Genomic DNA, 27204 nt, shown 5'->3' with positions numbered 1-27204 from the left:
TGATAAACAGACAGTAACAGCAGTAGACAAAGAACGGAACAGGGCGGTTTCAGGCGCTATTTCTGCGTTGCTTGACCGCCAAACAAGTTTAAGAATACAGGTGCAACAAAGCATTGGCTTTAGCCATACGAACAAGAAGTTATTTATGCTAGAAGTTATTCTGATATAAGTTAATGTACATTTATAAATGTATTCTACCTGAGAAACTTATTTAAACTACAAATTATTCTGTATTTAACAAAAGACCTACAAAGTCAACAAACAAATATATTCAGATTAATCAATTATTTTTTTATAATCAAACCAATAGCTTTTTTACTTCATTCTAAACTCCTTTATGCCTTGTTAATGCCAGAAATAATAATTTTACCTTAAATATGAATCTTGCAACATCAGATGGCTTGGCAAGTGATTTGCTTTTCGCAAATTTCAATCAAGATTTTACATCACTTGCAGTAGGTGGAAGGTATGGATATCGGATTTTGGGTTTAAATTCAGTTGATCAATTGGAAGAAGTAAGTAGTTATATCATTAGATTCCTACTGTTAACATATTTGTGTTTTTTTGTCCATAAGTTTTATTCATACTAACAATTTAACATGACTAATGAAATCTAATTTCAACTGTCAATTTATATACATTTTGTTATGTTTATATATCTAGTGTCACAACAAAGAAATAAAATAGTAGGCTATAATCTGGGTTGGTTTTTTGATAGACCCATTCTGAAGAAATGAGTGATGTCTGTCTTGTTGAACGGTTATTTTCAAGCAGTCTTGTCGCGCATGTCAGTTTGACTTCGCCTAGGAAACTGAAGGTTTGCCATTTCAAAAAGAAAACCGAAATTTGCAACTACAGGTGCTTTATCATTTCATTACACTACTCTAAATTTATTAAGATACAGTATTGGTGTTAAGTGCATGCTTGTTGAGATACAGTATTGGTGTTAAGTGTATGCTTGTTGAGATACAGTATTGGTGTTAAGTGTTTGATTGAGTAATGTTGAGTTATCAGATTGACTAAAAGTTGAATTCTTTTCAGTTACTCAAACACGATTCTGGCTGTGAAGCTCAATCGTATTCGCCTTGTAGTTTTGGTGGAGGAAAGTTTATACATTCACAACATTCATGACATGAAGGTCCTTCACACTATTCGTGACACACCCTCCAACCCCCATGGTATTTGTGCATTGAGTGGAAGCAACGATAATGCTTTGCTTGCATACCCTGGTTCCCCCCACACCGGCGAAGTCCAAATCTTTGATGTAGCAAACCTTAAGGCGGTGACAATGATACATGCACACAACAACCCTCTTGCTGCGTTGTCATTTAACAGGTCAGCAACACAACTTGCAACGGCATCGGACAAAGGAACTGTAATCCGAGTCTTTTCTGTGATAGATGGAAACAAACTGTTTGAATTCAGGCGGGGCATGAAGAGATGTGTCAGTATTTGCTCACTAGCATTTAGTGCAGACTCACTCTTCCTAGCAGCCTCAAGTAATACTGAAACTGTACATCTGTTTAAACTCGAATCAGTGGCCACTCCTCCATCACACCAGGTCCAACAGTTTCAACAAAACAACAGCCCCAACGATTCAACTTGGATGGACTATTTTAATAAAGTGATATCTAGCTCATCCACGTATTTACCAACCCAAGTTAGCGAACTTATGACTCAGGATCGAGCATTTGCGACAGTGAAGTTACCGTTTTCTGGATTGAAAAACGTTTGCGCTTTGACAGTGATCCAACGACTTTTGCGAGTTGCGATAGCATCTGCAGATGGCTACCTATATATCTATAACCTAGATACAGAGGAAGGTGGTGAATGCACATTGGTGAGGCAACACAGACTTGATGGACAAGGTGCAATCTCTATCTCACACAGCCCCATACACACATATGCTGATGCCATGAAAGGAAGGAGACAAGACTTCATTGATAATCAGAGCCAAAAGTTGAGGACGAGTAGCACAGGAAGCACAGCGAGCACGAGTAGCAGCGATGCAACGTCCTCACCTCGGTTACAAGGATCCCCAAAAGGCAAGATGTTAAACCCAATAGAAGTGCACGATGTAGCTGAAAGTTTACCACTAGATGATGATAATGAGTTTCCACCTATGATGCTACATTGTGATTGAAGTGAATAATGCATGCTTTAAACACAGCAGGTTTTTATTTTATTTTTAAATTAAAAATTAGACATATATTTACTTTTATATCACAAATTTTATATTTTTAAACAAACAAAATCAATTCTATTTATCACACTATATATACACATCACATTTATGTTTGCATGTTTGCTTTTAAATATCTGTATTTATTAAAATGTATGAACTGTTTTGAGGTGGGCGTGGCACTACTGCGTTGTTATTGGTCTATATGTGTTTACTACTTAATGAGTTTCCTGCATACCGTGAATCGATTAAAGAGTCACCAATTTCCTACTAAGCTATTAACGATGTGATTCACTTATATGACATCACTTGTTCTTAACATAAACAAAAACAACTTAATATATTAAACAATATTATTCAACAGGTCACTAATCATTGACACTTTGTTGACAGGTTATATTTCACCAGCTTGACTTAGGAAGAAGACTTTGATTTTAATTTTTTATCAGCATTTTACCATCTTTGTTCCATTATGATGTGATTTTAAAGTTCTGTTAATGAAATTTTACAAACTGAAGGGTGTTTTCCTATTCTTATCATGTTAAATTTAATTCAATGCAATTGTTGGAATGATCTTTGTATACACTTTATTCAGTTTAAATAATAATGCTTCGCTATTGGTAGGGGTTGGTTATGGTGTGTAAATTGGTGAAAGGCTTGTTTTATTCAAACAAAAAAAATTCAAAATTTTTAAAATAGAAAAATTATTGCTCCAGTTAGTATATTGTCCCGTTTATTTTTTCTTGTGTATTTATCACTGTGTTGTACAACTTGAAATACTTCATTTAAACCTAAATCAAATAAGTCCTGATCAATTATATGTTTTAACTTGGTTTATTGTTATATTGTCTTGGACTCTTTTATCAAACAATTTGTTTGTTACTGTGTGACCAAGTAATACTTGTGTTGTAGACTGTAGTCATACCGTGTGCAATTTATGTTTTTTTGTTCTGATGTTACAGCATTGGCAGTTTATATCCCTCATTTAAAAATTTTTCAGTTGGTGTCCTGGTATGCATAGTTTATTTTTAATACCATGCTTGCCTGGTGTGTTGTCATCTGTCATAGCATGGTGCTTTAACTGCCCATCTACATTTGTATTCTAACATTGATCATTATTATTTTAAACTTTAGTGCTTTTGCTATCACTACTAGCATACGCCATTAGATCTTTCTGTAATAAAAACAAAGTACAAAACTGTGTGATGCATCTCAACGTGTTGCAGGTTTCGGATCTAGGCACTTCTTGTTCAGAGTTTTATTTTTGTTGTTTAATCAGGAAAAGCTAGAAAGAAGACAGTATATGTTAAAACAATCCCACTTTCATCATAAGCAGAATAGAACATTATGCACAACATATGTTGGGTAACGGGTAACGTTCTGGGATGAACAATTTGGAATTTATTAAAGAACTTTACGATACCGAGCGATATGCGGTTTAGAATTTTAATAAACGTCCATTAAAAGTGCGGCGAACTATACAATCGTTAAATGATTGGACAAACGTGCGGCCTTTTTGCACGCTATTCGTGCACGAATGCGGTATTTTCGCTTGCACGAGTGGACAAAGTGTGGCCCATGATTACAATTATATCTGTTTTAAAAGTTAGTAGTAAACAACGATTATTCCCATTCCCCACAAATTAAACGATTCTTGCATATATTTGGCTATTTTGTTCATAACGGGAAAACTCGACAAGTTATGTATATGATGTTGTCACATTTATATTCCACGTCCACACATCCACACATCATTTACCAGAGGACATACGTGCCGTGATAAACAATTTATTTCGAATATTTAATTTACGAACGGTTTAACAGACCACCAACGCCTGCTGTTAATGTTTCCCCACCCTTAAAATAAACCATTAAATTAAAAAAAGTGTTGCCAAATTATTTTTCAATTTCTGCAGCAATGAAAATGATCGCATTTTTTTGTCGTTTGCTGGCAGTATATTTTATTTTTATTTTTTGAATTAGCGCGAATGAATGTTTTTTTATTATTTGCATCTTTATAACTACTACGGTATGTAGTAGAAACGTTTATATTGTTAAGGAAACATAAAAATTGCACAACTGTTACGTCCTGTGAGCACTGTGTGGATTCGCACGCATGCTGGTTTAGGAACAGGAACAAGTTTATGAAAAGAAAGTATGTTGCAGATAATATGAACAAAAATAAAATCCAAATATATTTTGTTGTTTTAAACATTGGTTATATTTCAGACACTTTTTTAGCATAACTCTGTTGTGATTAAACGTTCCAATGGTCATGTCAGTAGAAGAATCTCCAGTAAACCAAGGGCAACCCCATCTTTCCAAACAAGATTTATCTAAACTAGATATTTCATCACTTACACCTCTTACACCTGAGGTTATTAGTAGACAAGCTACTATTAATATTGGAACAATTGGACATGTAGCTCACGGTAAATCTACTGTTGTAAAAGCCATATCTGGTGTGCACACAGTTCGATTTAAAAACGAATTGGAAAGGAACATCACAATTAAGCTAGGCTATGCTAATGCTAAAATTTATAAGGCAGAAGGCCCACGACCAGAATGCTACTGTGCATGTAGTAGCAATAAAGAAGATGAGTTTCCAGCTGAGTTTAAAGGTGCACAGGGGCCGTTTAAGTTGATTCGTCACGTTTCTTTTGTTGATTGTCCCGGTCACGATATTCTTATGGCAACAATGTTGAACGGAGCTGCTGTGATGGACGCCGCACTTTTGCTTATTGCTGGAAATGAACCATGTCCACAACCACAGACATCTGAGCATTTGGCTGCCATTGAAATCATGAAACTAAAGCATATCATTATCCTGCAAAACAAGATTGATCTGGTTACCCAGATACAAGCAAAGGAACAACACCAACAAATTATGAAGTTTGTCCAGGGAACAGTTGCTGAAGGTGCACCCATCATTCCAATATCTGCTCAGCTCAAATACAACATAGAAGTTGTGTGTGAATATATTTGCAAAAAAATCCCAATTCCGCTCAGAGATTTTACCTCCAAGCCACGACTCATTGTAATTCGTTCCTTTGACGTCAACAAACCAGGGTGCGAGGTGGATGAGTTAAAAGGTGGTGTAGCTGGTGGTAGTATATTAAAAGGTGTCCTTCAAATTGGGCAGGAGATTGAAATTCGACCTGGAATAGTAGCCAAGGATTCAGAAGGAAAGCTTCAAGTGCGTCCAATTTTGTCTAGAGTTGTTTCGCTCTTTGCAGAGCATAATGACCTCCAGTATGCCGTTCCTGGTGGTCTTATCGGAGCTGGTACCAAGATTGATCCAACTTTATGTAGAGCTGATCGTATGGTGGGCCATGTGTTGGGTGAAGTTGGGTCACTACCCGATATTTTTACAGAAATTGAAATCTCATACTTCTTGCTGAGGAGGTTGCTTGGAGTGAAGACTGAAGGAGACAAGAAAGGAGCCAAAGTCCAGAAACTTTCAAAGAACGAAGTTTTAATGGTCAATATTGGTTCACTGTCCACCGGTGGACGTGTGCAAGCTATCAAAGCTGATTTGGCTAAGATCATGTTGACAAACCCAGTGTGTACAGAGGTTGGGGAGAAGATTGCTCTAAGCAGAAGAGTGGAGAAGCATTGGAGATTAATTGGTTGGGGTCAGATCAGAAGAGGAATTGTCATTCGTCCTATATTATCAACTAAATCACGTGGTTAATAAATTAAGACTTGTTTCATTTTAAAATATGATTTGTTCATGGAGTTTAACAATGCCCGGGTACATCTAAGTTATGTAAATTGACTTGTGGTATTATTACCCTCCTAAAATGTTCAATGTGTGCCGGAATTACTATTGTGTTGCATTTTGGTGCAAGAATTATGATGGTTGTGGAGCATTAATATATGAAAATACAAGAAAACTATGTAAGGTTTCAACGTACCAGTACCTGTTTGGGAGTTATTGCAGTTTTTAAATCAGTTGAAACATGGTTGTATTTCACTTACCATCACTAAATTTAAGCCACCCCAGAAATATCATATGGTCTGGATATGGATGTATGTATCCTATACACTAAAATAAGTTAAGTTGTAAAAACTTTTATGTGACGTACAAATGTTTATGATTGTGTCTTTTGGATTATTACATTTTGCGTTGTGTTTGCTGTAGGTAAGAATTACTGCAGTAAAAAGTCTATGTGCGTTAAACATTGGTAAGGTAATATAAAATGTAACATTTACATAACTTGTTTTCCCGGTAGGAAAATATATTAAGCAGTTAGGATAATGGATGTGCAAACTGAAATGGAGTTTGCGGTGGAGATGACATGCAATGGATGTGTTGATTCAGTTAAAAAGGTTCTTAACACAGACTTAGTTGATCTCGTTTCTGTTGATCTTGACAAACAGAGGGTAGTAGTTAAAAGTAAACTGGGTTTTCAGCAAGTACAGGACATGCTGGAAACTACAGGTAAAAGAGCTGCATTTATGGGGCATGGGGCAAGCATGCAGCGGCAACACCTTGGAGCTGCAGTGGCTGAAATATCAGGGAGGTTTGTAAAAGGAGTTGTAAGGTTGCTACAACTAGATCAAAACTTGTGTCTCATTGAGGGTACTGTAGACGGTTTATCACCGGGGAAGCATGGACTCAATATTCATGAGTTTGGGGACTTATCTGATGGATGTAGCAGCTGTGGTGAGCACTATAATCCATATAACTACAAGCATGGTGGTAAGAATGATGCTCAGAGACATGTGGGAGATCTTGGAAACATAGAAGCTAGAAGTAATGGGAGGGCAACTTTCAGATTCCTTGATGATAAGGTTAAGGTTTGGGAGATAATTGGAAGGTCAATGGTTGTCCATGAGGGAGAAGACGATGAAGGGAAAGGAGGACGGGAGACATCAAAAATCAATGGGGCTTCAGGACCAGGCATTGCGTGCGCCATTGTAGCACGGTCTGCTGGATTGTTTCAAAATAACAAACAGACTTGTGCTTGTGATGGAGTATCTGTGTGGGACGAAAGGAATGTACCTTTAGCAGGTGCAGAGAGAAGCAAGCATAAACAGAAATTGTAGTTTATTGTTTTAAATTTAATTCCTCATCATTGTGAAATGTTTCTTTAATTAGTGTTGTACATCCGCAAAGACCCCAACAGTTTAATAATACCTGAACTTAATTAGCATCCTTGGCACTTAGCAATGCATATAGGCAGTGGCACAGCTCAACCTTTCTGTTTACCAAAATTTGTCAATCTATTATATTGCTTATCGTTTCTATTTGTTCTTTTTAAAGTTGGCTGTGCCACTGCATTTTTAGGGGTGTTCCTTTTTAAAATCATGTTGTCTCATTTGAAGGTACTATATATATATATATATATATGCAATGATACGACTATTGTTTGTAGTTTGTTGCTTTTTGATTTTACAAACTTCAAAGGCATCAGAAGGTGATAGATGCGTACAGTACCAGGTTAGCTGATAATTTAATTTAAATGGGGATGAAATGGAAGTTTTTGATTATAATGTATCTGTATTTAGGGATGCTTACAACCATGCCAGCATCAATGCAAAGATGGAATCTTTGATAAGAACCAAACCAGATACATGTTGTTGTTGGGATGGGATTGCAGAGAGGAATGCAAGTTAGTGTTGATTCATAATATGGTTGAATAAACTTGTATTATAGTGATATTTAGATCCTGACTTTTAAACAAATTTTCTTTCTGAATTTATGCTTGAATGTATCTGATGATTAAAATAGCTTTGATATTTTTTAACAAAAAGTAATTCCCCAGATACACTTGCATGTGGAAGACTGTAGAAGCTTATCAAGCTGCAAATGTCAGAGTTCCACAGTTTCATGGTAAATGGCCATTTGTGAGAATAATTGGTGTCCAGGAACCGGCGTCTGTTCTGTTTTCTATACTGAATGGAATATCCAACATATGGGCTTATAAACAATATTATTCAGCTGTTTCATCCAATGCACCATTGTACACAACCACCACAATCCATGCAATACTTGCTGCAAATGCATGGCTATGGTCCAGTGTTTTTCATGCAAGAGATTTTCCATGGACTGAAAAGTTAGATTACTTTTGTGCTACATCTTTGGTTTTATACTCATTCTATCTTTCTATTCATCGCTTATCATATGAGCTTCATGGACACAATGTGCATATTTTAAGGTGGATAGCTGGAAATTTGATTGGTGCCTTTTACCTTGGCCACATATCTTACTTAACTTTTCAAAGTTTTGATTACGGTTACAACATGAAAGCAAATGTAGCAGTTGGTCTCATGAACTCAATTACTTGGTTAAGTCTCTGCTTTCGAAAAAGAAAAAAACACCCACATGTTAAAAAGATGGCAGCTGCAATAATAATGACCAATCTATTTCTGATGTTTGAGCTTTCCGATTTCCCACCAGTATGGTGGACATTCGATGCACATTCTATATGGCACTTCTTAACTATTCCAATGCCATTGCTTGTGTATTCATTTTTAAAGGATGAAAGTTTAAAATTGCAAAAAGAGTATGAAACAAAACAAAAGTTTCCATGACCTACCTTTTTTACATTTTTACAAACACTGTAGTACTGTACTTGCTATAATTATGCAGATTTTTATAAACAAATATATTTTATTCAAGTTTTATTGTTACCATAACCAATGCAAATAAACATCAGTCTGCTGTGAGCAATCTACTAAGATGCTGTGCAAAACAAACACCAAACAACGGAAAAAAATATATCAAATTACCCTATACTGTTACAATAAAACTGGTTTTGAATCATCTTCACTTATAATATTCAATATTCTGCCACCTATTAAATTGAACTCAACAAATTTTAGGTAAATGAAAAATGTTCACTTACACTATTTTGCCACCAAACTTAAACAAATATTAGGTAAATTACGTCACTCAATCTTGGTAATGCAAAACAAACAGTCAGTCTCTAGTTTTACAGAAAAAATCTTATATGACCACCATCTACTCCTCCGTAATCACCACCTAATACTGCATACCATAACCATTTACACTTAACTATACAGAGAGTTGTGTGGAACAAGGACAATTCATCGTTGTGAGGCAAGCAGCTACGTCAGAATATTGCGGATTCCACAAACATTGTATAAAAAATAAATAAACTTTAAAAACGGCTTCTGTACGTAACCTATTGCACAATTGATAGCCAATGCTTTCCTATGTTCCCATAAAATTTTGACATCTATAAATAGAATAATTTAAAGGAGTCAGGATCACAATTCCTCTTTTCCGTTGTTTCTTGTATCTTTTATCATCGCCCGAAACATCTCCAGTGACTTTATACTTTCTGACAACCTGTGTGACACCATTGTTATACCTAGATGTCAACAGAAATTGGTCCAATGTTAAATTACCATGCAGTGTCTTGAATGTTTGTAAATACTTGATGCTCTCTGACAACCTGTCCATCATAATTGTAATTAAACTAAAGCTAACCTGTATTTCTGTCTTTGGTTAGTTTACTGCATTTGATATATATAGTCAAGCTTGCAACTAAACTGGTTTAAAGCAGATTGTTGCTGTTAAAATCATATTCCCTATAATTTATATAACTTAAACTTTGTGTTGTTGTGCTGTCTGCCTAACTGTCTCTTGAAAAGTTATCCAAATACACATGTCTGTATACCTGCAATTAGCATAACATTCCATATTACATAAACTATTGGCCCTTTTACTTAAAGTAAAACCAAAAGTGTCTCCCTGTGTAATACATAAGCATTATACATACCTTGCAAACGCATTGATCAATGACACAACTTCTTGTCTTATAAGTTGAAAGGGTGAATCAGTTTTTCCATTCATTTCTTTGGCAGAGAACAAGACCTTCAATGCAGTTCCTAATCCTTGCGTCTGGAGAATAATTTTAGGTAAAACTAGTTTATATATGGTGCTGTTACTACCAGGCATAATTTAATACTTAAAATTGAACTTCTTGTACTTTTTAATGAGAGCATTTTCAAGTGTTATTTGATACATATTCATGTCAATATTCTATATAAGTGGTAGCTCTTGTTATAAACAATTAGGGATTACGGCTCATCTATCTTAAGAGCACAATGCTTAGCCATGTTAGGAAACCAATACTATTTTTTTAATCACCCACAAAGTAACATACACGGTAACTTGTAAGCTGGCACGAGGTGTTAAACCCGTGTGATAACGACTGTCATTTTCTGGCCACGCAAGGATAAAGTAAATTTCATTCATTCATTTTACATTACATGTTTAAAATGCAACAATTTCCTATTTATAGCAGTGATGTACCTGTAGCTTTCCCCATAACCTGCACTTCTCACACGTCACACAGTCGATAATTCGAGTCACGTTTAAAAATCTTTGAACGAATTCACGTTTGAGACCTCGGGAATTCTTGTCTTGGAACATGACCCCCTCATCAAAGTGCATCGGGAATTTTCTGTTAAAAAAAATAGAAATTGAGTGGTTAATATTAAATTAAAGACTTGTCAAATATATACAAAGAAACTTCTGATTTTTCTTTCTATGTGTAATCATTGAATAAAGGTGGTCAATTAATTATGAAACATGCTGTTTCAAACAGTGTTTTTCCTTGTAGGTAACAGGAAGGAGTTTAAAAATTGCCAAACACACAAAAAAATGATAATAGGTAAAATTGCATGTGGTAACCCATAAGGGTTTATAAGCTGTATAAATCCAATGTTTAGTTAACATTATCATATCATATTATTACTTAGTAAGATCAAGTAGTTGTGTGAGCATTTCTTTGGTTTTCACATCTTCTTTATCTCGGCCGGTAAAAAGGACAACATTACCACGATTGAAATATTCAGCAGCCTGAAAATCACATCAATTTTTTTAACACTTACAAAATACTGAAAAAAATGCATATTTTTAACAAAAATACACAAATTTGAACTGTTTTTTTTACTGCATTTAATGATAAAATACTATATTAACAAACTTAAATTAAACAACATATTATTTGACCACCCACATTATAAACTTACTTTGGATAATGCTCTCAATTCAAGCAGGTAAATAAAATAAAGGTTCTTCAGCCTTGCTGTTCCCTCTCCCTTAGTAACATCTTTGTCAAACCTTCTTTGAAACTCAGCTAAGTTAGCTTCCCATCTCCGTTCACCCCAGCCATCTATTTGTATATGGATGATTACAACATGAAGGTACCAATATTTGTTATGGAGTTAAAATATTGTTGTTGTATAAAGAGTTGTATGAATAACTGTTGTTTTTAATTGGAAGGACACAGAAATAAAAAAATGACTGTAGTTTTTCATTGGATATATGTATAACTGGTGTTTTTAATAAAAAAATGCGAAATAACTGCCTTTTTATTGGGACACTGTAAAATAATTGTTGTTTTTAATTGAATGATATGAAATAACTGTTGTTATTAAAATGATAATGTGAAATAACTATGGTTTCTGTTTGGTATGTGATGTCTGTTGTGTTTCCTCTTTTTTTAATTGCATCAATTTCAAACAAATTTTCTTTCAATTAAACTTCAATTATTCTATTTAATTTGAGTTAAAGCTTAAGTTTAAATTTGTAAAGAATATGTAAGGTCTATTTTTCTTTTTAAAGTAATATCAAGCACTTTCAAGGAACTATAAAACTTGACATACAACTTTAATATTTGTTATCTTAGTGGTTGGATTGGAATGTTGGAACATGTTGCCCTTTCAAGTTTCAAAACACATAACAATATTACCTTCAAACAGATATTTTGCAGACAAGTGCGTGTTGATACTGGTGTGAAGTCCCGATATAACGCGATAAAAAACTCGCTTTTCAAGGCACATTCCTATTGTAATAAACATAAATGTTATCCAGCAGCTGCTTGTCCACACACACATGACACAGATGGTAAACATGGTCTACGTGATGTGAAGCATGGGATATTGATCTAAGCTTGTTAAGTGATGTAGAGAAGTACTGTTCACAGAATACTTTGTAATAATTCATTAACATTTACAGTGTCACCTAAGACCCAACACCAGTGTACTATTAGTCTAAAGGAAACTCTACATACTGGTACAAGTATGCCTAAATGGTTCTAGTAGCTAAAAAATAAAATCATTAATAAATCTCTTTTTGTCAGACTGTACTTACAGAATGCTATATATATTAAACTACATCTATATCAGGGGCGTGCAATGTGTTTTATGTACTAAATTGGCATGTAAAATATATCTTTGGCTGTACTTTAACTAGTATATAGTTTTTGTTAAAGGCAGGTGTGGCCCCAATTATTTTATTTATTCTTCTTATATTAGTTGCACACCCACCCCTGATCTACATTATATAAAGTTATAAACTACCTTGAAGATCGGAATGCGAAAACTTTAGACGTTTTCCATCATTTTCTTCAGCTGTGGCTGTATGAAGAAACCATCACCATAAGAATAACAACTACTAACTACCACCACCACCACTACTAATGATAAATGACAAGACAACTACTAAAATAAAAACTAAAACATTGTGATACCAAAATAATAATGTTAAAAAGAGTTATTCTAATGTATATTCTAATGTCATTTAACACACTGTTAGTAACATTATACAAACATATGTTGTCTATGTATTTTACCTTGAGGAATTCGTTTGAATGGATTCACATTCTGAGACATTGTTTCAGGTCTGGTAATACAAAACATAATATAAATATTGAAAGTTATTTGTTATTAAATATCAAGGAGGAGTGTCATTTTTGGTAATTTTACTGTTTTGCGTTAAAATTGTCCTATATACATAACCTTACAGCTTTGAAAATGCTCTGTAAACAGCATAATATTAATATTCGGGATGTCAAAAATTGTGAAGCATAAAACACTACATGGACCCTTGAAACGTATATGAATTAAAGACCATTAGACAAACATACATAAAGCAATTCTCCTCATAGATAGCTCTCCATATTCTCCAAGCCATTGGTCCTTTATATCCTGTGTATCTTTCAGGGTTGGCAATTAAGTCAATGTATTGTAACTCAATGGAACTTTCGTCTAAAAAAAGAGTTTCTTATATTTTGACAATGCAAGTTTTTACACAACTTGTGGCATTGCAATGACTGATTAACTACTTTTATTTTGTCTCTTGGAATACAATAAGGAAGGTCAGAATATTATACAGAAGCAAATACATTAAGTAATAGTAAAATGATATTATTTATAACATCCATATGGATAAAAAGAAAATTATTCAATGTGTGACCTTAACCTAATACAAAGTGTGACCTTATAAATAGTATAATGTAATAAACCATATAAAACAACAGTAAAGTCAATTGTATATTATTACATAATTAAATTCACTTGAACATTACATATGTAAATAAATTAAACACAGAAAATCTGCTATAACCTACCATCAATATCACAGAATTGGTGAACTGTATCATCATGTTTATCCCATCTATCCAGGAAATCTATTGTGACATTGCTGTGTGGAAAAATAACATTGATTGTTATTTGTGTAAACACAAGAGTGCTGCTTATTCATTTGTTTGTATATTCTATTCACAACACTAAAATTGTATTAAAGCAGAGACCTTGGACTGTAGTTGCAAGTTTGCAACTGCAAATGTTGAGACATGACTTACTTTCATGTCTTATTCCTAAAATAGAACAGTTCAAATCAGATTAAGATAAATTGATGTTACAGATAGCTCCTAATTGGATGAAAGTGTTCTGAAAGTCAATAATGAACCCATTCCCACCTTAGTGTTCCATTAATATCACTGATAGATTTCTTTGGTTTGTTACATTCCATATCCTCAGTATCAGGTGTATGTTTGTTAAAGTTTCCATTTCTTAATCCAACAGGCAAATCCTCCTACCAGAAAAAAGATTTTATGCATCATGTTAACTGCCTGATTGTACAATATCTTTTAAAAATTGACAATAACTTTGGTTTAATTTGGGGCAAAATACTGCATATCCACAGAATAATACCTTATTCCAAATTCAATGCGCTTAAAACATTTAAAAGAAACAAATTCAAGAATTGAATAATTTTCTAGGCATGTTTAGCTGTCAGATCTTATTTATAACAATAGCACCAACAACAATGTAATGTCGGAAACTGTTTGCTTGGTAACTAATAATGTTCTATTGTACATATGAATAGTCTCATAAGCCCCACCTATCACATGTAAACTGTAACACATATACAAAATGTAAATATTAGTTTTATGACAATGTAGTCTATAACTAGCAATCTAGTTTTAGATACAATACAACTGTTTGTGACAAATAGTAACAAAACTTATTCTATTCTTCGTTGCTAAGGTCCTATAGCGCGGAAAGCTGTAGAATCCACGATGCCAGACAATTCGTTACATATTTAAGCCATTAATATATAAATAAAATAAAAGCCTATTCCTACCTCAGAGCATGGCTTGACACCACATGATTCACTTTCACAGAAACCAATATCACCATCAAAGTAATTGCATGGCTTGAACATGTTCACCTGGTAGACACAAGGTATAATATGATTAAATTGATTGAGGTGGGTATAAATTATCATTAGTATAATTTTACTGAGATATGCTACTGTAACCAATTTAATACAAACTAAAATTTTGATCAACTGTGTTTTGTGTTTAGGCTAACAGTCCAATATTATGTAAAACCAGTTCAGTCAATGTCATTTTCAATCATTTTATCAGCTGTTGACTCCTCACTCTTTTAAAAATGTAATAACTAAAAAAAACATTATAATTCTGATGAATAGCGTTGTCTGTTTTGGATGTGTTGTCAATTTTTTTAAGTGGCTTTTTCCTGCTCCAAATAGTATTAAAGTACAACAAAAGATTGCTTTGTTACAAAAATTTCATGAAAGAAAGTTTATACACATACAGTTAAACTCACTTTATAATACCGGAAGAAATCTCTCTTCACAAGTTGCGATACCAGCGGGAAAACTTGTTCATTGTTAAATTTCTCCAATGTTTCAATATCACAGAAGCAATCATCGATTTGACCACTTAACTACAAGTGATACAAGGTTCAGTTAAGTATGAAATATTAAAGTCAGTTAAAATTATGATAAGGGTTCTGAAAGTACCAGAACATAACATATCTAATATGTTTTTGAGGTGATGGGTTTTTGTAAAGTAGTTTTAATTAAATTTATTATATAGAAAAGATTGGGATTTATTTATTTCTATTTGAATGTATGATGTAGGAAACACAGACAAGAATCACAGCCAAGACTTTTAAAACTTGCAGCTGCAAATAAAATAAAACCGCCAGAATAATAAGTACTTAAGTTAAACTTATGCATAAAATGTGCATATGTATATAAGATAGACTATACCCGATGTGAATGTAACAGCATGCACACCCTACCTGGCAAAAACATTTTTCCTCACAGTTGGTTTGAAGTAAAGTAACGAAGATCAATAGAAATGTTGCATATAATGAGATGTGGAAGCCTGTATTAGCCATTACCTATCACACATACCTTACTTTTAAAAACTAAAAACAAAATAAACAAGAAATTTACAGTAGCAGCTAACACGCAGTAAAATACACTATCACTAATGAGAACCAAAAATACTCGGTAAAAAATTAAAAATGTAACATTGAACTACAATCTATGTTTTGAATTTTGTGATGAACTATTACAATACGAAATGAAGAAAATGTGAATGGTTTAATTACTCAGTTTTTAACAATTCTCCAATCTTTACTTTGGTTTTACTAAAAAGTATTTTTATTTTAAATTATCAATGATAAACTACACGACTATCAGTATAACATCAGCAAATGAGAATAGCCTATTGAGGTTAAATTATTAAAATTTTCTAACTAACAATACATTATCCCTTATCCACTCATGTATGCAGGAATGAGTTATTAGCTGATGTACAACCAGAGCCAGCAGTTTGTGTGGCCATCTGACATTACATTGAGCAACTTGGTTCATTTTGATCTTTTCCCATACAAGTAAAAGAAACAAAGGAATCAAATTCCATTTTTCACGCTGACTTTATATCTTCCATGTAATCAGCAGAGTGAATCTGGTCCTGCATGGAGTGATCTTCAGTCAACTCAGCTAATGAACTATGGTTGCTACTCATGAAGCTATCCACTGCTATGTCCTCGGATATGCTGGCATGACTTGTCGTGAAATCGTCTTCATAATCATCGCTTTGTTTCTCAAAATTCGTCTTGGTTGGCGACTTTCCTCTCCAGCCAAAGGAATGATCAGATTTTGACAAGCTAGTGTCCACCTCAGATTTGGATTTTTTGCTCGACTCTGATAAACTTTGCAATTTTTGCGGTGGTTTTGTGTAGATATCATCATCAAAGAACTGGCCGTAACTTGAATCAAGGTCAAAGGATTTCTGGCTCGGTTTAAGGTAGTCAGAGTCTATTGGCTCAGGGGTTAATTTACCCCCACCAGATCTTATGCCAACTGCTTGTTTTATAAAATCTTTCTCGTCTTTGACTGTGGTGTCACCGGTGTTTGGAGTTGCAACAACACTGTGACAAGCTCTAAAGAACTTGGTGTATATCCTTAAAAACTCAGCACAAGACACCTTTGCTCCTGCTGCAACTTCACTTTGGAAGAAACTCTTTAGGACGGCTGAGGGAAAGTTGGGTAAGAGAGATGTTAAAGCTTTAGTGGCACTGAATGTTGAAATGCTGTCTGTCATTGACATGGCTTGTCGTGAAAATTCCTCTTTAGCTAAGTTCAACTGGAGCTCGCTTGGGGAGTTGTTTCGTGAGTTCTGTACAAGGCTACTTAACACTGGTGAGCAGTCATTAGGTTGGTGCAAAGTCCTTTGTAATTCCTCAGTTGAGAACGAGGTGTTTGTGGAATTTGTTTCGGGTCCCAGCACAGAACTTGTGTAATCTAAATTAAAATGTTCAAGAAAATCTTTCACAACATTTAGGCAAATTTTTCCATCTTCAGTTGCCAGAAAATTTTGCAGTTTTGTGTTAGCTAGTCCTGATTTATATTTGTTCTGCTCAGAGGAATCTAAAGCAAGAAAAACGCTAGCTCGGAGCTCAGCTTTTATTTTCCCAAGAACTCCATTTTTGTCCAGTGTTTGAACCAACAAATCCCTAAGCTCAGTATCATCGTCAGCTGCAGACATTTTATTACTCCTATTACTCCTAAAACAATCACCTTCAGAAAAAAATACAAATAATGAACTTTTAAATTATTGGCAGCTTAGGCACAAATAATGCTAGTGCATGGTGAAATGGAAAGAAAAGAAAGTAATGCTAATGCATGGTGAAATGGAAAGCCATAGCAATATATAATAACCATTAACTATACAGGTTGTTACAGTAGCATGTAGCTTGCTTTACATTTGAGGTAGTAAATACACATAGTAAGAAAACACAGTTGAACTGGTTTTTATTAGAAAGAAATTTGAATATGTTATTGTCAAGCATTGGTATATATATAGCCTATAAGTTTATATTACATTTCTGAAACATGGTCTTCTACTGAGTTTCCAGGAAGGTGACTTGTATCGTCAAGATCAAGCTGCATTGAACCAAACTGTATCCCTTTTTCTGTGATTAATTTAGTAAGTTTTACAGGAAGTGGGTGTTTGGAAATTACAAGTAATTTTAGAAGAGGTTGACTCAAAGATGTGAGAGTTTCAAGCAACATTTCAAACCATGGTCTATATAGTTGACTAGAAGGAGAAGGAAGGTAAACAACAATGTGTTGAAGGCCAGAACTTCTGTTGCACATTACAGCTTTTAGAATATCCACTTGCAACAACGCAGGAGGAACGTGCACTTCGTTAAACTCAAAACTTGGTTGCCCAAGCACATACACAGTTGCTGGATTTAAAGTCTGAATAAAAGATTGTTGCCAAAGTGATAATGGTTGCGAGATTTCTCCATCAGCGTGAGCAAATAATAAACTTTGTAGATGTAATATGCCAAGGAAACTTTTCTCAGGTTGAGCAGCACAAGGGTTATCATACACGAACCCTAAAGGAGATAAGTTTTCTTGCCACCGGCAGTTAACAAATGATAAGAAATCAAAAGTGGCACCTGTGTTGTTGTACATGGTCACGATTCCTTTCATTATTTTATGCAAGCAGAACGAATAAAAAGTAAAATTAGAAAAAACTAGAACACGAAGTTGGGTGACTGGATTGCAAAGTAATTTGACAATCTCATCCACAAACTTTTGCTCTGTACTCAGTTTATGCATAGGTCCAAGACCTAGCAGGTAGATTTTAAGTTTTTTTAAATATCTTAACTCACACTGAAACAATTCCTTGGCACTTGTAATTGGAAATCCATTGTCATTTATTTCCAAAACAACTTCAGAAACTGCAACACGCTCAGAAACTTCCCGGACATCTGAAGAAGTTTGGGAAATAGAGCTTGATTTGGGACCGCAGTCATCACCATTATCTTCCACAAAACCGCTGTAAACATCCACATCTTCTTCCTCCTCTTTTTCATCACTTTTAGCTAAAACATCATTTCCACCAATCGCTGCTTCCCAAATATCAACATTTTGTAACTCATTTAAATTTTTGAGACTGTCTTTCGATGTTGATAAAAAATATTCTGATGAAATTTTTCCAGCACAAAGTTCCCATGTTAATTTAAATTGTGTTGTAAAAAATGCGTTACAGAACACAACTCTTTTTACACACTTTATCCAAAGAAGAGTATATAGAGTGGTGTAAAATGATTTAAAAGTAGTATTTTCTCTGTTCAGAGTCACATTTAGCATAAGATCCAACTGTACCAAATGTTTTGGCATTGCTTCAATTATCTGTGGTTCATTTAAAAGCATTCGAGCGTGTTTTGGATAAAAATGGAAACAACTGATTTGTTTGGTCAATTGTACCAGCCATTCCATAAGAGGAATGTTTGGATAATTGTCATCAAGTGCAACATGAAGTGGAAACATTGGCATTGATCGAGTAAGTTTTGAAGTAATATAATACGCTTTATCCAAGGCTTCTTGAAATAAACTGTTAATTAAAACTTGCTTTTCATTGGTCTGTTCTTCCCCAGTTTTAAATGAGGGTGGTAGAAATGGATCTTTGTAATATAACAACCGTTTTCGAAAAGCGCAGTTTTTAATTTTACACTGATAAACGACTTTCTTCCAAAAATTGTTGAAAATGGAGTGATTTTCGTACAATTTTTCAACATCCATTACTCTGTTGATGGGCATACAACTTAATATTGCATTCACAACTTTAAGAGACAAATCCATGTTGCTTAAAATGAAGACAATATCTTCTACCGCGTATACTTTAGAAACGCATCTTCCGCAAAAGTCCGACAGAGACGGAACGACCGACGTTAACGGCAACATGATAACGTATAGGTACAATTTATCTATAAATTCAACTCATGCCGTTAATTTTGCCTAACACTAACTGTAGCATAAGTCAAGCTATTACCAGCGCTTCATATCTCAAGGCTTGGCGGTTGTGAACGGTGATTTGCCCTCGTCATCCTTCACTGCACACACCGACAGTTGGTAGAATTTAACATTTTTCTGCAGGGCAGCATTTTCACGCGATTGAATACATGCGATGTTTAAATTTAACAACTCCTTCACTATAATAATTAATTTCTAACCATATTTTAACAAATTCTAACAATTTTTTTACCGATATTCAGAAAATGTGGCACCAAACTTACAGATTAGTTAAATGCAAACCAGCACATTCCCACCAAAATCCTTAACATATGTTACCTTTCAGTCAATGAAGATCTTCTATGCTGCTGGAAGTTATAAATATCAACTTACGACAATTTCTGGCTACCAACAATATCAAGGGAACCAATAATTAATAGGAAATGAAACATAAGGCTAATCAAGAAGATTTTCAAACACTACTGCTTGTTTTGAGCAAGCCATATAAATTGCAAGAAAAATAATTCCTGGTTCATTTTAAAACTTCCAGATTAGGAATATAAATATTGCACACAACACAGCTAAATACAAAAGAAATTAATAAAATATTAAAACGTTTCCCAATTTAGGCATAATAAATTGCCAGGCAGAACAGTGGAATAAAAATGTGCAACCCCAAGCACCTCATATGCTCATAGCAATATTATGTTGGATATGTTGTGAATTCAATAATGTCTTGGGTTGAATTTGACACCATATAACACTTCTTTCAGTGAAATAGAGAAACAAACTTTTACCATTCACAGCATACAACATGCTGCATATCTATAGTCTATAAAAGAAAAACAAAATAAAAGTAGCTTTGCAACTATGCAGAGCAGAAACACGAAATACGCGATTAAAATGTAAAACAGTTGGACTATACATTTATAAGAATGCACATAAGTTACAAAGTCAGTTAACTACTGTGGTTATTTATGTTTCATGATAGCAATGCACATTGTAAATCTTCTGTTGCATCGAAATACGGTGAATTGAGAAGATATTCCTTCAGATCGTGTGGTATAGGTAAGTTTGTGATTGAATCATAAGGAACAGAGTCTCTGATGGTGAATCGGACATAGTATTTCAATGACTTGACACAAGTGAAGCGAGAAATTGGGGTGAGAAGTCTAAAAATAAATAAAACAGAAGATTAGTGTAAACTGTTACTATACAATAAAATATTATAACAGTTTATTGCCCATTTCCGTGATAAATACCAAAACAATCTTAAATTAAAAATCGTTTTATAGGCCTGCCAATTTTTAAAATGAACAGTTTGGGAGATTGTGCAGTGATTTCATATGTGATAATTCGCTGTCTAATTAGTTTAACAATTTTTGGTATTTTGTTTATTTACCTGATCTGCACCGGTGGTTCGCCCATGTTTCGTGTCTTAATGAAATAAATAAAAGTACCCGACCGAGAATGCTTCATGGCAAGCTTTATAAAAGTTACAATATTTGGATGTCTCACACAGTTAGCTGCACCTCTGCTTACACCTCTATCGGGGTCGTACAGCTGGAACTTACCTGAAAATCATTGGACATTTAACAAAAAAACAATACCACACTACAACAGTGGTGTTAATAATAATAATCAGGAATTACTAATATTTTCCACGAACAATGTTAACTTGAAGACGTAATCTAATCAAACATTAATTTACTTACGCCTATCCAAACATAAACACTGAGCTAAAAAAACAAGACTTAAACCTAAATAAGTCAGAATTTATGTTAAATACAAAATAGTTTTTAATTATTCTGCAGCATGGCACAATGGTTAGAGACAGAGCACTTGTATCATTTAGGAATACTGGCAATGCTTTAACCTGCTACCATTACTATAAACGTATATGTACTTGGGCCAAACAGAGACATATAATGGGTCATCCAAACTGTTAGCTATTCAAAACACATTTTATTAAACTTAATTGAATTCTTGCTTAAATGGCATTGACTACCACAAAACATATTGTTGTTAAGTAACATGTGCATGATCAAATGCAATATTTCAGTACAATGAGTCATTCCTCCCACTGTATCTAAACAGAAGATCTCTGTTGCAATAAACATGTTTTTTGTCATATGTGTGGAATTTTCGTTTAGGGAGTTTTACAGCTTTAAATTTTTTAAGAAAATTCTACCTACTGCTATCTATATATTAACATTTAAAAAACTTTAGAAAATATAAATATATAGTTTTAACTTTTACCTTCAGTGTGTTCAACCCTGACATGGTGTATTGATAGTTCCACTGAACGTATTGTTAAAGTTAATATGTGCAAAGGATCTTGGCTGTCACGAACCAAGAACACACCTGTGAAAGTAAAGAAAACAGCTTTAATTTCAAGTGTATAGATATATTATATAACTTTTATGTAGGCGTTTAAGTTAGATTGTTTAATAAAACATTGTTGCTGTTTTTATTAGTTTTATACATTTAAAATCAGTCCTAATTTTTTTTCTTTATTTGTAAGTATTAGGTTAATAAAGATGAATAAATGTAACTTGCTCTTTCCTCATTTAGCAGGAAAACTACAGTCATTATAATATGGGTGTTCTGTTTCATACACCTCATTCCAGCTAACCATGTATGTATCTTTGTGGGTGTGTCTTTTTTGTATGGCTGACAATTTGGACAACCTATTAGTGAATGGTGACCCCTGGGTTGGAGCAATTGCTAAGTGTTTTGCTCAAGGACACATACGCCAACAGGCCACAATAGTAGCAGCTAGTACCCTTGAACCCATAACCCGTGGTTCAGAGGAAGGTCTGCTAACCACTGTGTTACGGCACCGAAATGTAACATGAACTTTATTTACCTTCTTCACTAGGTCTTTGTGCTAACATTGATTCAGCATCCTCCCATGACATGTTTCCCCAATACCATCCACACTGTTTCAAAGCTTTTAAACTGTCCACAAACTCCTGCCTTCTTTGTTTATGCACATCCAATGTTACAGGTGAGTTCTTGACCAATGGGGTTTCTAACACGGTGGAAGAAGTTTCTGTAGTCAAATTCTGAGTTGTGTTAGTTGTTGTATCAGATATTGTCCAGTATGGATGAGTTTCTGTTCCTGGAATTGTAATACTAATAGCTTCTTCTTGCAAACCTGCTTCATCACTTTCACTCAAATTAAAGTCCATACTTTTTCTAATGTTTTCAAAGTATTCCTCATTAAGTTGTTTCCTCTTCATTGCAGCATTTGCATTAACAACTTTAGGAGGAAGTTTTGGGGGAAGCTTGCTGTTGAAACCAGAGCGAAGATAATGTGGTTTTGGTGGAATAGGAGGTGAAGAGATTATTTTAACTTTTTGATTGTCTGATGGGGTACCATCAGATATGTCATTTCGATCCGGTAACTCAATTGTATGATAAACATGGCGTCTCGGGCGCACTTTAAATTTCGGTTGTTCCAGTAAAAGCATGTCATTAAAATTATTATTTTGTGCTGGTATTGAATCATGACAAAAAAAGTTACTGCCTATTTCTGGGTCAGATTCCAATCGACTTGTAGTGCAAGGGTGAAAACCAGAATGATCAATTGCAGATTCTGTATGATTCTTAATATCGTTTGTGCTGATTTTCAAATTAAAGTTTAGTAGAGCATCGTTTTCTTTAGCCGCTTGAACAACACTTTTCGTAGGAAATGAAACAGAGACGATAGGATTTACATCTATTTCTCCATATACATTTTCATCACTGTTACAAGAAACACCATTGTAATTTCTTTCATTTGCTCTACGCACATTCATTCTTGGAACACGAAGTTCAGATTCATGTTCGCTGTTCTTTTTTTCCTCTGAAGCTCTTCCGTATCTTCTTGTGTGTTGAAATTCTTTTCTTCGTGCCCCTGGACCAGCAGAGGTGGCAAACTGGTTCATTTTAACTACATTGAACCGAACTTAATAGTAATCTAATAACATTTGTTGCATTAACCTTGTTTTTGAAAACGTCAAGGTAAAACAGATTTCAAAAAATACTTCTTTTTTTGTATACACTATACACACATATAAAATAATCATACCTCTCATGTTATGAAATATATACTGAATACTGATATCTTTCTGACTTACTTCGTTCTTCATTCCATACTTTGTAATAAGCAATGTTTCCTAATTAATTAGTTGTGCATTTCGTACGGATGGCTCGGCAGTTAGTAACCTCTTTTGTTCCGCGATTTCGACAACAATACTTCTTAGGTTTGTATCTTTTAAAAGCGATAGGGGTGAGGGGGTTGATTGTAAAATGTGAAAACCTTCTGTAGATAAATTTGTGGTATAATTTGTTGCGATCGTACAACTTGCAACACTATCTACGCCTATCATAGGTTATAAGCTTTTATTACGGAGGACTGTCGCAGAAAGCGACATATGCGAACCCCTAATTAACTTACAACCGCTTGAATTAGGCATGATGCTACAAAAGTAAAGCATACCAAATTTACGTATGTGTAAAGTCTTGGAAGTTTGGTCAAAATAAACATTGGATTTATTGTTTAAAATAACTTAGACCCACATATGTATAGAATTAAATGCCTAGTACGACCTGTTTGTGTTTGTGACCTAAGTTTTAGTATATTATTATTGTGGACTGTGGAGTAGGTCATAAACTGCATCAGAAATAATTCAGCCTTTAAAGTTAAATTAATGTTCATTTACTCAAAGCTATCATGTTCGCTTTAAACGTATTTGGACAACTTTAAACAGGAATTTATGCATATATTATTAAACATGTTTTATTGATTCGTTTTAAAACAACAGTTGGCAAACAGGATATAAGGTGTAATATGCCAACTATTTCTTTATATTTATAACTTGTTTGGTTTCCCTTTTTATGTTTTATTAAAACACCTATGTGTTTGCAGAAATTCATACTATAACAGTGGTGGATTTCTAAAATCGCATAATGACTGAAGAAGCTAAGCTTATCGTGGAGCTTTTAAACAAAGAACCATTTAAAAAGAATGTGAACTTGATATCGTTTCATTCGTATGGTCCTGAACAACTGTTGCAGCTGCTAAACGATGTATTGGCAACTATTGACCCTTTACAATCAGGAGATATTAGAGATGAAGCTTCGGATGCACGGACACAGCGCACTCTTGGCTGCTTGAAAAATTTAAAGTACACCCCACCACCCAATGCTGATGTTTCAAGCTTTCGACAAGGGATTGTGCTTGGAGATAAACCTGTCATTAACCCCATTCTTGTGTATTTGCTGACCAATTTGGACGTGTTAAAAACAAGAGCGTATCTGGCAAAGTATTTGGTAAAACTTGGAGTTCCAGATGAACTGCTGCACGATTCTTCGGATTTTGCGATGCAGGAATCATGGACAAAGTATTGCGAGCTCCAGGAACATTTTCATCAGATGCACAGGGAGCTCACGGACTTGAAAAAACAAAGTCATGGGACTTCAGAGGTGAAGACGGACATTAAGACGATGGAGGAAGAAAAAGAGAATCTTATGAGGAAAGTGGAGAGAGTTAGGAAGAAGGCTGAAGGTACTCCGGACTTTGCTGATAGCTTGCAGATCGCTCAAAGGATGAGGAAAGAAAAGGAACGAGGAGAGGACATCCAGAAGAAGATTCAGCAGCAGAGGAGGTTGATGCAGTCAGCGGAGCAAACTTTGCAGAGGAAAAAGCAGCAGGTGTATGAGATGAAGCAGGGAGGAGCAAATTCATCTCCTGAGTCATTGATTTCACGGATGCAGGAAGATAATCGATTGAATGAGTACCTAGTGTCTGAGAAGCTGCCAAAAGAAATTGAAACTTTAAAGAAAAATGTTAGTGATCTGCAAAGAGTTGCTATGGAACCAGCAATCTCACAGCAAGATTTGCATCGAATTGAAGATGAAATAGAAGATGCTACATCAAAGATTAACAGACTTGTTGAGAAAAAGATGGTGCATGGCAATCCTGCAAAAGACAAGCTTGCTCTGTTTAGGCAACAGGCGTCTATATTGTCGCACAAGAAGGAAACTCTTGCTGAAACAGTGCAGAGTAAGAGGGAAGAGGTTGATCAATTGGAAAATGAGCTGAGACAGAAGAGAGCAACACTTCAGGAGCTTGGCGGGGAAGTGTTAAAGGGAGAAGATTACAAGAAGTTTATCATTGGACTTCGTACAAAGAGTAATCAATATAAGAGCAACAGAGCTGAGTTGGCAGAGTTAAGATCTGAAATGGGAGTTTTGGTACGAACTGAAACTATTCTACAAAAACTGAATGATCAGTCACAAAGGAAGTTAAACGTGTTGGAAAATAAAAGAGGAGTGTCGGGCTTCCGTGATACACAGGATGAGTTGGAGAAGGTATCAGCCATGAAGAGTGATTTTGATGAGGCAAAACATCGAACTTTAGATGATATGTCGGACATGGTGCATCAACTCAATTCTGTGATACAAGATAAGAAGAATCTGCTTGCACCTGTTATTAAAGAGCTGCGACCAATGCGTCAAAGGTGCCAGGAAATAATGACAGAGTATAATGAGAAGAAGTCCCATTATGACAGTGTTGCTGCTGGTTTGGAATCAAATCGTTCACAGCTGGAACATGCTGTGGCAGCACTGAGAGAGGAATGCATGAACCATGATAGTAGGTTTCATTACATACAGAGCATGAACAAAATCCTGCAGGGGAAAATCGATCGCGCTAATAATGAAATGAAGGTGTACACAAGCGGTGACAAGAAAAAGGGATTTCGTGAAATTTATTCAAAGAAAATACAAGAGCAGGAGAACCTGGCTAAAAGTTTGAGGGAAAAACAGAAGAATGTTAGGGAGAACCATAACAGTGATAAGCAGCAGATGGAGATGTGGAAAGATCTAGAAGCGTTGCTTGAATGCAAGATGGGGATATTACAACGACAACATACAGAATTAAGGCAAATAAAGAATTCTGGATTCACAATGAGTCGTGAACCAAGTCAGGATAGGATGGTGCTGTAATTTATTATAATGCTGAACAAACTATAGAAAATTTAAAATAGAATTAAAGTTTAACTGAAAGTTTGTTTCACCTTTTCTTGTCTGTCTGTTTAAATTGTAATATTATGTAATTTTTCATCAGACTATTGTAATTTTGTGGTTCTCTATTTTTCTAAAAGTACGTCTGTACATTTTGTAAAACAAATTTTTCTATTGTGTATCTGTAGTTTGTAAATGAGGCCAAAAACCTTGATATGATCCTATTATTGTTGTTGATTGTGCTGTTTACACGTAGCAAATATTATTTCTGTACATTTATTTTCGTTCTTTAGAACCGTGGTTCCCAACACGTGGGGCGCGACCCAAAGTTGGGTCGCCTGATAATTTTTTTGGGTCGTTTGGTTTTGTCAGTTTGTCATAGTTGCGTTTAAATTAAATGTAACTTGCCTTGATTTTTTAGCCTGCAGGTGCTTGAAAACTGTTTGGATATTTGCTTTTTAAGTAAAGTATACAAATGTTTGCAAAAAATGCTTTGTACGCGCGTAAAGCAACGCCAAAACTCACCGATAGCCAGCGAGCACAGCTATAGCTCATTAGTGATTTGATAAACATATTATTTTCTGAAAAAGTTAATGCTTTTGCAGTGCTGCTT

At 34.7% G+C, this 27204-nt stretch overlaps 8 protein-coding genes across 11 annotated transcripts; 5 read left to right on the top strand and 3 right to left on the bottom strand.

Annotated features, from left to right (window-relative positions):
* The first annotated feature begins 23 nt into the window (after positions 1–23).
* Positions 24–3383, top strand: LOC149738778 (WD repeat domain phosphoinositide-interacting protein 2-like). 3 transcript variants are annotated; one of them, XM_089874076.1, is made up of 4 exons: positions 24–515; positions 719–858; positions 1042–2144; positions 2576–3383. In XM_089874076.1, exons 1-3 carry the CDS (start codon positions 378–380, stop codon positions 2141–2143), a joined length of 1380 nt encoding a protein of 459 aa, XP_089730202.1. In that variant the 5' UTR covers positions 24–377; the 3' UTR covers position 2144; positions 2576–3383. The 3 variants fall into 3 exon arrangements, with proteins under 3 accessions (XP_089730202.1, XP_089730203.1, XP_089730201.1); XM_089874077.1 differs by having other exon boundaries at positions 25–515; positions 1042–2045; XM_089874075.1 differs by having other exon boundaries at positions 25–515; positions 1042–2173.
* A 994-nt stretch (positions 3384–4377) lies between these two features.
* Positions 4378–6098, top strand: LOC149738777 (eukaryotic translation initiation factor 2 subunit 3-like). Its single transcript, XM_089874069.1, has one exon. The coding sequence runs from the start codon at positions 4452–4454 to the stop codon at positions 5874–5876; it is 1425 nt and encodes a 474-aa protein (XP_089730195.1). The 5' UTR covers positions 4378–4451; the 3' UTR covers positions 5877–6098.
* Positions 6099–6274: 176 nt separating this feature from the next.
* LOC149738776 (copper chaperone for superoxide dismutase-like) lies at positions 6275–7513 on the top strand. The gene has a single exon (XM_089874098.1). It carries the CDS (start codon positions 6443–6445, stop codon positions 7232–7234), a length of 792 nt encoding a protein of 263 aa, XP_089730224.1. The 5' UTR covers positions 6275–6442; the 3' UTR covers positions 7235–7513.
* LOC149738775 (GPI-specific phospholipase A2-like PGAP3) lies at positions 7487–8865 on the top strand. The gene is made up of 3 exons (XM_089874097.1): positions 7487–7628; positions 7697–7800; positions 7954–8865. Exons 1-3 carry the CDS (start codon positions 7542–7544, stop codon positions 8720–8722), a joined length of 960 nt encoding a protein of 319 aa, XP_089730223.1. The 5' UTR covers positions 7487–7541; the 3' UTR covers positions 8723–8865.
* On the bottom strand, positions 8798–15695 carry LOC149738774 (ERO1-like protein alpha). 2 transcript variants are annotated; one of them, XM_089874070.1, is made up of 14 exons: positions 15563–15695; positions 15083–15202; positions 14595–14681; positions 13927–14042; positions 13576–13649; positions 13093–13213; positions 12799–12848; positions 12527–12583; positions 11917–12009; positions 11195–11337; positions 10918–11021; positions 10473–10623; positions 9937–10058; positions 8798–9503 (listed from the first exon to the last, which is right to left on the bottom strand). In XM_089874070.1, exons 1-14 carry the CDS (start codon positions 15659–15661, stop codon positions 9422–9424), a joined length of 1419 nt encoding a protein of 472 aa, XP_089730196.1. In that variant the 5' UTR covers positions 15662–15695; the 3' UTR covers positions 8798–9421. The 2 variants fall into 2 exon arrangements, with proteins under 2 accessions (XP_089730196.1, XP_089730197.1); XM_089874071.1 differs by lacking the exon at positions 12527–12583.
* LOC149738773 (uncharacterized) lies at positions 15692–17319 on the bottom strand. The gene has a single exon (XM_089874087.1). The coding sequence runs from the start codon at positions 17317–17319 to the stop codon at positions 16195–16197; it is 1125 nt and encodes a 374-aa protein (XP_089730213.1). The 3' UTR covers positions 15692–16194.
* A 2774-nt stretch (positions 17320–20093) lies between these two features.
* Positions 20094–23596, bottom strand: LOC149738772 (uncharacterized). The gene is made up of 4 exons (XM_089874064.1): positions 22447–23596; positions 21837–21941; positions 20980–21151; positions 20094–20749 (listed from the first exon to the last, which is right to left on the bottom strand). Exons 1-4 carry the CDS (start codon positions 23507–23509, stop codon positions 20560–20562), a joined length of 1530 nt encoding a protein of 509 aa, XP_089730190.1. The 5' UTR covers positions 23510–23596; the 3' UTR covers positions 20094–20559.
* Positions 23597–24019: 423 nt separating this feature from the next.
* Positions 24020–26886, top strand: LOC149738771 (intraflagellar transport protein 81 homolog). Its single transcript, XM_089874056.1, has one exon. The coding sequence runs from the start codon at positions 24534–24536 to the stop codon at positions 26571–26573; it is 2040 nt and encodes a 679-aa protein (XP_089730182.1). The 5' UTR covers positions 24020–24533; the 3' UTR covers positions 26574–26886.
* The last annotated feature ends 318 nt before the right edge of the window (positions 26887–27204 follow it).

Source organism: Ciona robusta, chromosome 3, assembly GCF_009617815.1.
Source record: "Ciona robusta chromosome 3, ASM961781v2".
In the NCBI taxonomy this organism is placed as follows: Eukaryota; Metazoa; Chordata; class Ascidiacea; order Phlebobranchia; family Cionidae; genus Ciona; species Ciona robusta.
Note: the sequence above shows the minus strand (reverse complement) of the source record. Positions and strands in the feature narration are given on the sequence as shown.

Coding starts and splice junctions, on each gene's coding strand:
- LOC149738771 (XM_089874056.1), top strand. CDS start 24,534: ATGACTGAAGAAGCTAAGCTTATCGTGGAGCTTTTAAACAAAGAACCA.
- LOC149738777 (XM_089874069.1), top strand. CDS start 4,452: ATGGTCATGTCAGTAGAAGAATCTCCAGTAAACCAAGGGCAACCCCAT.
- LOC149738776 (XM_089874098.1), top strand. CDS start 6,443: ATGGATGTGCAAACTGAAATGGAGTTTGCGGTGGAGATGACATGCAAT.
- LOC149738774 (XM_089874070.1), bottom strand. CDS start 15,661: ATGGCTAATACAGGCTTCCACATCTCATTATATGCAACATTTCTATTG. Junction 13,214..13,575: donor CCAATTCTGTGATATTGATG/GTAGGTTATAGC, acceptor CTCTTTTTTTAG/ACGAAAGTTCCATTGAGTTA. Junction 12,849..13,092: donor TATGAGGAGAATTGCTTTAT/GTATGTTTGTCT, acceptor TTGTATTACCAG/ACCTGAAACAATGTCTCAGA.
- LOC149738778 (XM_089874076.1), top strand. CDS start 378: ATGAATCTTGCAACATCAGATGGCTTGGCAAGTGATTTGCTTTTCGCA. Junction 516..718: donor CAGTTGATCAATTGGAAGAA/GTAAGTAGTTAT, acceptor GTTTTTTGATAG/ACCCATTCTGAAGAAATGAG. Junction 859..1,041: donor ACCGAAATTTGCAACTACAG/GTGCTTTATCAT, acceptor AATTCTTTTCAG/TTACTCAAACACGATTCTGG.
- LOC149738773 (XM_089874087.1), bottom strand. CDS start 17,319: ATGTCTGCAGCTGACGATGATACTGAGCTTAGGGATTTGTTGGTTCAA.
- LOC149738772 (XM_089874064.1), bottom strand. CDS start 23,509: ATGAACCAGTTTGCCACCTCTGCTGGTCCAGGGGCACGAAGAAAAGAA. Junction 21,942..22,446: donor ACAAAGACCTAGTGAAGAAG/GTAAATAAAGTT, acceptor TTACTTTCACAG/GTGTGTTCTTGGTTCGTGAC. Junction 20,750..20,979: donor GAACCACCGGTGCAGATCAG/GTAAATAAACAA, acceptor ATTTATTTTTAG/ACTTCTCACCCCAATTTCTC.
- LOC149738775 (XM_089874097.1), top strand. CDS start 7,542: ATGATACGACTATTGTTTGTAGTTTGTTGCTTTTTGATTTTACAAACT. Junction 7,629..7,696: donor ATAGATGCGTACAGTACCAG/GTTAGCTGATAA, acceptor ATCTGTATTTAG/GGATGCTTACAACCATGCCA. Junction 7,801..7,953: donor GATTGCAGAGAGGAATGCAA/GTTAGTGTTGAT, acceptor GTAATTCCCCAG/ATACACTTGCATGTGGAAGA.